This window comes from Podarcis vaucheri (genome assembly GCF_965113315.1).
Source record: "Podarcis vaucheri genome assembly, chromosome: 13".
NCBI lineage: Eukaryota > Metazoa > Chordata > Lepidosauria > Squamata > Lacertidae > Podarcis > Podarcis vaucheri.
This window is the reverse complement of record NC_138751.1, coordinates 38,088,163-38,100,306: the sequence shown is the minus strand read 5'-3', so window position 1 is coordinate 38,100,306 and position 12,144 is coordinate 38,088,163. Positions and strand designations below refer to the sequence as shown.

The 12,144-nt window shown below is 45.5% G+C and overlaps 1 protein-coding gene across 1 annotated transcript in view; it reads left to right on the top strand.

Moving 5' to 3' along the window:
* PRR12 (proline rich 12) overlaps positions 1–12,144 on the top strand; it is a 44,607-nt gene extending 32,463 nt beyond the window's left edge. Inside the window, exons 11-14 of the mRNA XM_082194280.1 lie at positions 2,698–2,795; positions 3,400–3,528; positions 9,151–9,246; positions 10,884–12,144. Of these exons, the coding sequence (XP_082050406.1) occupies positions 2,698–2,795; positions 3,400–3,528; positions 9,151–9,246; positions 10,884–11,024 (464 nt within the window). The 3' untranslated portion in view covers positions 11,025–12,144. The remainder of the gene's footprint in view (positions 1–2,697; positions 2,796–3,399; positions 3,529–9,150; positions 9,247–10,883) is intronic.

Here is a 12,144-nt window from a genome sequence, read left to right as displayed (position 1 = left end):
AGACTGCAGTACAGCAAAATACAGTGTAAGAAATTAAAAGGCCAATAAGCATACCATTAAGAATTGCAATTGCTACAACGGGCGGGGTGTGTGTGTGTAAATCATTAAGTGGTCCTTCAAGTCCACCAGCAATTCTCAAGTGATCTGTGAGGTGGCGGGTGGGTGGGTGGAGTTTGGAAGCCACTGTTTTAAGGCCTAGGCCAGCTACTTAGCTGATTCCTTCATGGGGTGTTGTTTTAATAGGTTTACTGTTGTAGAATTGACTCAGGAACCTCCGCATCTCATGGGCTGCCTTGGTGTTGCATTGCAGTGAAGTTACTGTTTATAAACAAACAAACAATAAGCCTTTTTTTGTAAATAAATAATAACAAGTAAATAATGGTTTTAAAACACTGCATAAAGATGCCAGATTTCACACTGCGCAGCAGCCTTGTAAACAAGCCCACAAAATGTACTAGTCCACGTAAAATGTTTTACTAGCCTGCTAGGGGCTTCCTGAGAAGGGGACTGAGGACTCTGTTCATCCTCCATCACCTCTGCATTTTTATGCAGGAGGAAGGTGGCTGTTAGTATTTGTAATGTAGTTTCATTGGGAATGTATTTCACAAAGAATAGATGGTGCTAGAGAAAGGAGGTGGCAGTTGGAAACTGGCAGTTGGGGTTTGGCTGGTCACTCTGCTAGTTCTCTCTTGACTGTGAGGGTGAGAGGTGTTGGGACTTCCTGCCGACGCTGTCTGGAGGAGTTTGTAAATCATACTGACAGTGGCTCCCCTCCTTTGCCAGCTTTCTTCCGTCATCATCATCAGATGTTTGTTTGCATGCCACTTTCCCACCAAATTCTGCCTGAGCAAATGAACAATTAGCATGACCACTCAAAATGCAGAAATTGCTCCGTTTGGTAGGCACAGAGGCAGGTCAGAGAGATCCACTCCTCATCTACCAGCTCACTCCCTCACATTAAATTTCCATGTCGCCTCTGGCTACCAGGCCTGTGCTTCAATCCAAAGCTGTTTCACAGTTTAATCACAGCTTTGACCTCCTGCAGGTTAAAGCCTTATGCTTCTCTGGGGCTAGAAAGGAGAGATACAGTGGTACCTCGCAAGACAAAAAACTCGCAAGACGAAAGGGTTTTGCGGTTTTTGAGCTGCTTCGCAAGACGATTTTCCCTATGGGCTTGCTTCGCAAGACGGAAACGTCTTGCAAGTTTGTTTCCTTTTTCTTAACACCGTTAATACAGTTGCGACTTGACTTCGAGGAGCAACTCATAGAACGCGGTGTGGTAGCCTTTTTTGAGGTTTTTAAAGACTTTGGTGACTTTTGAAGCTTTTCCAAAACTTTCCCGACACTGTGCTTCGCAAGACGAAAAAAATCACAAGACGACAAAACTCGCGGAACGAATTAATTTCGCCTTGCGAGGCACCACTTATTAATGTGTAGCACAAGCAGCTCCTTTCAAGGAAGTCAGATCCTGCCCAGGAGTTCTCGCACCATCAGAAAGCAAATGCGGCATTTTAAATATTTTTCTGTGACTTCCCCTTCTCCGCAGAATTCTGACTGCAGAAAATTGGATCCCCTTAGTGCAAAATGCTAGACATTTCTGGCTTTAGTCACAGGTTTGTTTGTGTTCGATACTTGTTAAGGGCCTAGAAAAATTACTTAGTGAAAACTACAGTAACATTAAAAAATATACCAGTGTAGAGATAGATAATTTATTGCAGTCGGAGACCAGCTTATATAACACACTTGGGGATACAGTCACAGAAGGAAAATAAACAATTCAAACAATGTATAACAATAAATTTGAAATTTATAAATGTGATAAGCATATAGACACTTAAAACTTTAAAATAAACTACTGCAAGGAGCTGACCCAGAGTCATCCATGGAACTGAGTTTGGGGATTTTCCTAACGGACTAGCTTGAGTCGGGAGATGGTCTGCACCTACAGATCTGTACACAGAATCTGGCAACCATCAGGGTCGTCTTCTGATCTTTGCCTAACAGGAAAAGGTCAAATTTTTGCTTTTCCGGGAGGTCAGCGAGCCTCACCATTAGGGGATCAATGGTCTTACTATGTGCCTCTTCATAAAAGGGACGTCTAAAGAACAAGTGCTCTGGGCTTCCTATCTCCCCCAATGAACAGGTGCAAAGTCTCTGAGCGTATGGGACTTTTTAAAAGGCTCCTTCCAGGGCCGGCGAGGGCAGAGCCGAGTTCTGGCGAGTGTAAAGGCCCTTCTTGCATTTTTTACCAGTGTATGATAAGAGCCCACGATAAATTTGAAATCCAAGCCACTATCTCCCCATCCTGATTTACAAAGCTGCAACCAAATTAAAATATAAATTGGCTTTTCCCCAAGCATGTGCTGGCTGGGGCTAATGGGAGTTGTAGTCACTATCTTTGGGCAAAGGGTCATATAAATCATAGGAGTTAAAAACGTGACCCAAGAGCAGCGAGGAAAACTACAAGAGCTACGCATTGAGATGATTCATTTGCTTTAAGGAAACACCAACCAAAACACGGTTTTTAAAGCCCTGGGAGGTTAGAAAAGTCTTGGATGCTGGAAAGAACACACTGTGGATGTCAGGCAAGCTTCCGCAAGGAGTGCTCCATAACTGGGGGCCAAAAGTGACCACTGAAATACCCACCAAGGACACTGTGTGTGATGCTTAAAATCTCTTTTGTCAATCCCCCCGCAGATGAACTTTATCTTCCGCCCATGCGAAAGATTGATGGGATATTGAACGATCACAAGAAAAAGGTGCTGAAGAGAGTATCTCTTAATCCGTCGCTACAGGTATGGAAATGGGGCAAGTGGAAAATGTTTAACTCTTCGTCCCACACCCTGCCTGAGATAGCATTGTGTAGAAATGCCTATTTTAGATATGTAGTTTTCTCTATTGCTAAGGCCTGTCTTGGATAGTTCCTTCCAATTTACCTTCACAACAACCATGAGAGAGTGAAGTCCGGAAGATTTGTCGTGCGACCGTGGCTTAGGTGATGGTTCCCCAAATTTCTGAGTTCACTGATGCCATTGAGGAGCTTATAAAGTTGTTGTTGACCCCTTAGGAGTGAAAGTGAAGTAAAGTCAGGGAATATCCGTATATAATCAGCATTTGTTAATCCTCAACCAGCATTACTAAGCGTCATAAAAATTAAAAATAAAGAAATAAAACGTGAAAGTAACGACACCAGACTTTTCATTTAGCAACATGGCCTGAGATACTGTTATGTTATATTGGTATCTTACTCAATACAGAGGCTCATAGTTCCTAATTACATTTTTAGCACTATACCACATAAACTACCTCTGGCCCTTTTTGACACAGGAGGTCAGTCTGACAGCCACAGGTTATGTGAAATCTGCTGTCTCACAGTGAATATTTTTGTCCGTCATCCAGGAGGCTCTCCACACGTTCCCCCAACTCCAAACCGACACGTGCGACACCACAGTCAAGTTGCGCCTAGGGGGCGAACCTTACAACCGCAAGACACTCAACAAACTCAAGAAGAATGTATCCAAACAGCAGGTAGGTGGGAGCCAAGATAGAATCAAGGACCTGCAGCAAACTGATCAACACTGAGTATGGTTCTAGATGCTGTTTTTTTGAGTGGGAGATAGAGAGAGTCCCTCTCTTCCTGTTTCATCCTCTCAGCCCTGTGAGGTAGACTTGAATCAGAGAAAGAGAGGGAGGCTCAAGGTCACCCAGGGAGAGCTTCATAGCTGAACGAGGATGTAAACCTGGCTCTCCCCACTCCTAGGCTGAATCTCTACCAACTGCAGCATATTGGCCACGTTTGCGTCCCATGGTAAACTGTAAACCATAGCTTACTGTGCCCGAATGAATCACTCTGCTCCTCCCAGCTTGCAGGAGGCAAACTACAACTACTGGCTTAACGTTAGGCCCAAACCAGGGAATGTGGTTCATGTCACTCCTAGCAAATCACAAGTAGTACGTCAGGAGCAAACCTAGGCTACAAATTGTGGTTTGTTGGGAGTGGAACAAGTCATTATCCCTGGTTCAGACAAAACATTAAGCCAGGGGGTTGTGGTCTGTTTCCTCTAGAATAATAGAATTAGAATTAATAATAGAATTAGATTAATAGCAATAGAATTATAACTTCCAAGAAAAGTCTTAACAGTTCAAATATTCATCCAAGAGAAGAGAATATTGACACTGTTTAAAGTCATGCCATGGTTTCTGTCTGCCTCTCTTTCTCTTTCTTTCCCTCCCCAGCTCTCTTGCTCTCCTGTTACTTGGGTATGGTAGTTCTGTTATGTAGAGTGCTAGGGATGTCTAATGAAGATTTTTCAGCACCCTCCCAAAAATGCAGTTGCCCGGTGCTTGGAGTGCAATCTCGCATCAGTCGCTCTTCCTTCCTGTGTCTGAAGGCATGGACAGAAAACTCTGAATGGAAACCGTGCAGTGGCTTATGCAAGAGACAAAAGAAGGAAACCAGGAATTGCAGAAGTGCAATCCCTAAAGGCCCTAACTGGAATTGAGGGGAGGGAGAGAAAACCTCCCATTTTAGCATATGAGAGGGCGCAATGCTCCCATCAGCGAACAAAATGGAAATGGAGAGTGTTGACTTTTCTTTCTCAATTTAATCAAGCAAGCCAGATGGGCAAGGGGTTCCCCAAAAGAGGTTCTGTGCCCGGACGGTGCTCACTCTGGAACACCAACTTAACATTTTAACAGAACTTTTTATGGCGCCCATCTCCCAAAGGAGGCCTTTGTTTTATACAAGCGGGTCAGCTCTGTAGTGGAGCACAAAGGTGTAAAGTGCAAAGTCCATCCCAAAGACCTGTTGTTATTTCTTCACCCCAACCCCACCCCAGCGGTGCACTGCTCAGCAAAGCTGACAGTGTGATGGCTTGCCTTCCATCAGGAATTCCACCACAATGGATTTTTAAACCACCAGCATGCAAGTCTTCAGCTGTCCAGGCTACAGGAGACTCCCTTCTTCTAACCAGCAAGCAATGATGGTGGTGGGGTCTCCAGTTCCTCATGCCTTTGTGCCGTAAAAATTCAGAGCATGGCATGCATCTCAGTCTAGGGATGGACAAACGGGCTAAGTCTGTTTTCATCTGTACCTGCATGTGCACAAAAGTGAGTGCACCGTCCTGGTTCAGTGTACATATTTTAGGAGAAATCCTGCAGCCATTTCTCCCCTGCAAAATGTAGCCAGGGGAGCTCACTCCAAACTAAGGAGCAGACAAAACCCTCCCTCTTCACACCACTCTTTTTCTTGGATGCAACCAGACTGCATAACAAAATTAATAGCATCCACATCCTGTGCTTCGCTGCTTGTATTTGGAAGAAAAAAGGCATGAAAATCTCTAAAATATGCCATTTTGATTACACACCAGGAACCCACAGTGTGTTGAAACATATTTATATTTTTATTTTGGAAATGAGAACCGTTGCAGCACTGCATCTTCAAACCACAGAACTCTAAGGAATTTCTCATTTAGGCTGTATCTCGCATTTCCGGCTCTGAGGAATTAAAACATCCTCAAGGGAGCAAATGTTCAGAACTCACCACTTTCAGTTTTGAAAAATAAATAAGGGGTTTTTGCAAACTTGAATATAGTTCTTCCTCACCGTTCTCGTTCTTGGTTTCGGCCACAAGATTGCCTGTTGGGTCTCTTGCTGCTGTTGTCGTTTTCTGCTCTTTGCTGCCTGCAAAAGTAGTATGATCATAAGAACCTAAGAAAAGCCTGCCTGATCAGTCCTGTTCTCACCATCACCAACCAGAAGTCTGTGGGAAAGTTCTTTATTCTTTTTTCCATGGGAAGCATGCAGTCTTAAGAAAAATGGGCAAAGGAAGGAAAAGTAGGTGAAATTCTATGAAGCAACAGCAGCTGTCAAGGATAAGAGAGGGTTAAGAAGTTCAGAGCAGGCCTTGTGGGAGGGAAGGTGTTCTGGAAGGGTGGTGGGCGGCTCGGCATAGAGACAAGAAGGCCGTTTCCATCGTAGGGAGGGAGCAACAAGATTGCAGGAGAGGGGAAGAAGGCAGCCTTGGAGCAGATTATGATCTGTGGTGTGTGCCAGGAGAGGGGAATAAAGGGGGGTGAGTGAGGAAGCATGGGCCTGATGGACACATGGAAGAGGATAAGCTGGATTGCACCACTTCAGATGGCAGGCAGAGATCATATTGATGGAATATTTCCCTTCCTAAGAAAATTCCCTGCAGGTAAAATAACTAATTAGGGGGAAAGGATTCTAGTTCACCCTCACTGCCTTTCCACTTGCAGGGAATTGATTCATTTTCTAAATGTTGGGAGGGGTTTGAATATTATTATCAATTAAATACATTAATCCCTTCCTATGAAGCATCTCAAGGCAATTTCACAGTACAATGAAAATATGTATAAAGCAATTGCATATGTAAGAACTGTTGCCCCAATTGCATAAATAGAAGCAGTTTGAAATCGAGTAGAGATACAAACTGAAGTAAAAAAAAAACCTGCTTGAAAGTTTTGTTGAAAGAGGAAAGCCCTCAGCAGATGCTTCCCAATAAATAACAGGAGAGAGTTCCAAAGGAAATTGGATGTCACCCCCCACTCCAGTCTGAAATAGTACATCCTATCAAACCACCTTTGAGTTCTGCTATTTAATTCCCTTGTCATTCTACTCATTTCAGGCCTCGGTCAGGGCTAGGGAGGTGTAGAATCTTGAATATTAACCATCTGTAAGCTAAGGCAGCTATCACCAGTCTTTTCGGACCAGTAGGCACATTCCTAATCTTGTGTGATTGCTGAGGGTGCCATTCACAAAACGACTGCCATGGAGTACTGCAACATGGCTGCCAAGGAGTGTGTGACATAACACAATATTGTCACCGCTGCTGTTTCCCACCCCTAGTGGGGAGTCAGCCATGTCCTGCTAGGCCTGATTGTGGAGGCACAGCTGTTAAAGGCACAAAACCTTAAAACAAAGCCTAGACTGCTATCCAGCACCCGCTTCCCTGGCAGTAAAGGTAAAGGGACCCCTGACCATTAGGTCCAGTCGTGGATGACTCTGGGGTTGCGGCGCTCATCTCGCATTACTGGCCAAGGGAGCCGGCATACAGCTTCCGGGTCATGTGGCCAGCATAACTAAGCCGCTTCTGCCGAACCAGAGCAGCGCACGGAAACGCCGTTTACCTTCCCGCCGGAGCGGTACCTATTTATCTACTTGCACTTTGATGTGCTTTCAAACTGCTAGGTTGGCAGGAGCAGGGACCGAGCAACGGGAGCTCACCCTGTCGTGGGGATTCGAACCGCCGACCTTCTGATCAGCAAGCCCTAGGCTCTGTGGTTTAACCCACAGCGCCACCCACATCCCTTACCTGGCAGTAAGCTGCATTAAAAACAGAGAGACATGCTTATGAAGTACACCTGTGTGGCCTTGTATTGTAAGTTAACCATACAAGGAATTTTTAAGGAGTGCCTGCACAGCAGCAGACACACCTGAGCCACTCTGTCAATATTTCACATTTTGCATTTGCCTTTTTTTTCTTTTTTTGCATGGGAAGCATGCAGTCTTAAGAAAAATGAGCAAAGGAAAAGAAGGTGAAATTCAGTGAAGCAACAGCAGCTGTCAAGGATAAGAGAGGGTTAAGAAGTTCAGAGCAGGCCTTGTGGGAGGGAAGGTGTTCTGGAAGGGTGGTGGGCGGCTCTGCATAGAGACAAGAAGGCCGTTTCCATCGTAGGGAGGGAGCAGGAGAGGGGAAGAAGGTGGCCTCGGAGCAGATTATGATCTGTGGTGTGTGCCAGGAGAGGGGAATGAAGGGAGATGGGATTCTTTAATAGCCGCACTTACGGTTAAGTAGTATTTTCAGAAAACAACTTCTAGGGAATGCATGATCTCAGACGAACCCACCACAGGAAAGATGTAGATAAAAAGAAAGGGCTACTAGAAAGGACTACTAGAAAATAGGAGAGAAGCAAGAAAATTGCACTTAAAGGTGGGGAAGGTTGGTGGCAGGGTGGGAACAGAAGCTCTTTAGGACCTGAGGAATTCCTCTTGACTGTCGTCCAAGCTGCTCAGTTATCAATCACAGCTCTAACGACTCTGAAAGGCAGAAGAAGCCAGGCTGGCTAATTTCACATAAACTGGTTAGGGTACTTGTACATTAAAAAAAAATGCATTGCGATGTACAGGACTTGATGGATTGTTTGAACGAAAGACTCTGTTCCGATATGCAAGACTAGATGCCAGGCCAAGACCAGCCAGCCCCTATTCAAGGAAGAAGCCTCAGCCAAAGTACATAAAAGAAGATAAAGAAGAAGAGTGGCAAAATCAATTACTGAACTATGCAGGACAAATTATTACAAAAAAGGGCAATTGTTCGATGCATATTTTTTAAGCTTTGTGTACAGATTTTTACATTAGTGTAACTTTTAAAAGTCACTTGTAATAAGATGAAGGTTTTAAAATTGGGTTGTTAAGTATATAAGGTTTTATGGACATGCTTAAACAAATATTTTATAATGGAACCAAGAGGGGAAGTGGATGGAAGTCGACTGAAAATTTATGGTTTAATTTGGCTATGATTTTTTTCTGGTTTTTTCCGTATTGTTATTTTTGGAAAATTAATAAATTGTTATTAAAAAGGGGGGTACTTGCACATTTTGCAACATAGCTTTCTTTCTCGGAGGGCTAGAGATTTTCCTTTTCTAAGACAGCTCAGAGTCTGGGGTCCCTTCCAGAAGGTGCCAGTGAAGGCCTTTGCAGGCATCATGGGTTGGCAACCTCTGGGCTGAGAGGTAGCCCTTCAAAAAGTTGCTGGGACTCCAGTTCCCATCATCCCTGACGATTGGCCACGCTGGCTGTGGCTGATGGGTGTTGGAGTCCCACAGCAACCGGAGGGCACTGCATTGACTTACCGCTGCAGGAAGTTCCGGGCGCTGAGGTGAAGATGCCATAGCAACAGGAGGGAGAAATTAACTTTGCAGAGGCAGAAGTGGAAGACATGGCTGCCAGGGAAGAGATAGTAATGAGCAAGGGCAGGCGGACTTATTGATTGTTGTGAAACATTTAGGGAGGGAACGGTATGATTCTGAGGTACTTCGGGTAGGTGAAATGGAGGATCTTGTGAGCAGTGGGCTGTGATTTCTTCTAAGTGATTTCTCCCTGTTATTTCTTCACCCTTATTGCTGACAGGAATTCAGTGTGGAGGTGGAGAAGTCCTTTTTCTACACTCTGTACCATTCCCTTCACCACTACAAGTACCACACATTTCTGCGTTGTAAGGATGAGGTGAGTAAGAACCATACCATTTTACATCCATCACCTGGGTTCCCTTTTTTCTACGGATAGAACTCCCCCCACCCCCCGTAAAGAAGTGAGGAGTGGGCAGGTCTGAGGTGAAATCCAGGCTGCACAAACTCCTCTGTCTTAGCTGTGCTTTTTTGGCGCAATGAAAACACGTCTTTGCACAAATAATACCGGAGGTTGTTGCACAGAGACGCTGCTGCATTCTCTGGGAGACAGGTGCTCTTGGGGGGAAACGGCCAACCAAGGTGACAGGAAACTTGTTTCTTAATTTTTTTAAAAATAGATTTTTGTGGCAGCTGGGCTTTCTGGAATACCTTGGGTATCCTGGCTTTCTTGGGGGCAGGGTGTCCCGTGCATTGAGGAGAAAGAGATCAAATTGCAAGGCTCAGTCAAACTCATGGAGCTGTTTGGTGGGGTGCATTCTTCCAGGTTCCCATTGCAATGTAGAATCATAGAACTGCAGAGTTGGAAGAGACCCAAAAGGTCATCTTTTTCAACCCCCTGCAGTGCAGGACACATTTTGCCCAAAGTGGAACTCCAACCCACAATCCTGAAATTAAGAGTCTTATACTCTATTGACTTATCCATGGTATTCAGTTAAGGTTTACTCAGAGTTAGACCCATTGAAATTAACGAACACGGCTAAATTAGGTCCATTAATTTCAGTGGTTCTACTCTGAGGAGAACCTAGCTGAATGCCAAAAAAAATTAAAAATTCCCCATTGTCTTAAACCATAACAGTGTGAGTTAACAACAGTATGGTTGGTGATACTGTGAGATGTCTCCTCAGTCTTTATGGTAGAACTTTGAGCTTTCACTCTTATACTGAAGATGATGCATATACTGCAGGGCGTGCAGATCATAGAGGTGCAAACGTGGAATTGGGTTCAGAATTCAGCTACTATTTTTAGAAAAAAGTTTATTGTCCCTGTTGTTGCAAAGATATCCTTGTAACTTTGTGATCATGGCCTAGTAAAATCTAAAAAGCCAGAGAGGTGGTAGGATAGGATTTCCAGTGACTAGAGGGATCTGCCACAGGTAGTTTGCATTACTTTTGTGCTACCCCTATATCTAACAAATCAAGGATAAACTTGTGCATTGTAGGGGGTTGAAGTAGATGGTCCTCAGCGACCCTTCCAACTCTACAATTCTATGATTTTATGAAATTATTGAGGGGCATGGGGAGTGGGGAATGGCATGAAGGGGCTTAACTCATACGGGTGCCTTCCATGCCAGCTTTTCAGTGCCTGCTGAAAACTTTTCTATTCCCCCAAGCCTATGCAGACAATCAAGAGCACACAACGGTCTCTTGATGTTTGCTTTCAACTTCCTTTTGCTTCTAACTTGTTTATGACTTTATAGCTTGACTGTGTTTTTATGGTGCTGTAAACCATTGTGCTACTTTTTTACGACACAGCGCTATATAAATATTTTTATAAACAAACGAAACACAACTTGGCTTTTTTCGGGTTGCAGAATTTGGTTGGCCTGGTTGCGGAATCCGTTTGTTTTTATAAGCCCCGTGAGTCCCGTGCTGCCCACATGTGTGCGCGTAATGAAGCCTCTTAGCTAACGTTTTGTCCTTCTCTTGGGGGGCGGGTGGGACTCTCCTTCCACAGACAACGGCGATCGAGGGTCAGGACGAGGACCTAGGGCAGGAAGAAGTGGTGCAGCAGTGCATGCGCAACCAGCCGTGGCTGGAGAAACTGTTTGACTCCTTCAGCGAGTTGCTGACTCAGGCACAGAGCAAATGTGCGTGACGCAGCCGCCGGAGCCACGCCCCGGGAGGGGCCACCTAACACCCGCCCCTCTGCAGAGCCAGAGCAGGAAGTGGGGAGAGGAAAGTCGAGGGGTACCATCACAGGCAACGAGTTCAGACTCAGCTTACCATCACCACCACCACCACCACCACCCCTTCCCTTTTCAGGTTTTCTTTTCTTTTTTAAAAAAATCAGGACCTGGGATGCGCCTCTTTCTTTTTATTTTTGGTGGTGGGGTGCGCGGGAGGTTTGTGATGGCAGAGAGCACACGTTGAGGAGGGTTCTCATCAAAAGGAGCGGATGGCTGGACAGCCCCCTTTCCCTTTTGCCCTGGCTGTACAGAGAAATATTATTTATATATAAATGTATAAATGTCTAATTGGAGCAGCCTCGCCCCCTGCTCTGGTGGGGACTGAGAGTAGGAGGACCCCCATAGGAAGGTCAGAGGAGTGTTGGTGCCGGGATCTGGAGCTTGTGGGGATGGGATCCAGGAGCCGTAGGTTTCATCGGGGTGACGGGGTGGGAATGGGGACGCGTGTGTTTTGGCGGGCAGCGTGAATAAACACAAGAGGGTCCAGGGTACCGTCCTGCATCTTGTCCATCAGGAACTTCTGCTTCTCCCTAGGGAAAGCCGAGTGTGTGTGTGGCAGGGGGTGTATTTGGCCACCCTTAGCACAGTGCCCAGATCCTTTTAACCACAGTCTGACCAGGCAATGAGACCCCACTTCCTCTCCCTGCCCGCAGACAACTCTCATCCCATCTCTGCCAAATAAACGGTTGCTTTGAATTGAGGCTGGGGAGAGGCACTCCACTCACACACTCACAGCGATTGCCTCTGTTACTGCTTCCAACAGGAATATTTATTGCCAAGTTGCCCCTTCCCAACCAAACGGTTGCAAAGAGCCAACCCACTCCCGCAGGCTGTCTCTGGAGCACCTTCCTTCTTCACTCAGCTATTTTCGTGGGGGTGATTGCTGTTGGTAGACCTGCCACGAGCCACCCCCCCCTTCTTTTCTTTTTGCCCGCCGAGTTTGGGGTTCTAGCTCTTTGGGACGTGTGGAGCATCTCTCCACCCATAACCCTTCTGAATAGGTAACCGTAAAGGGGGGGGCATAAATCT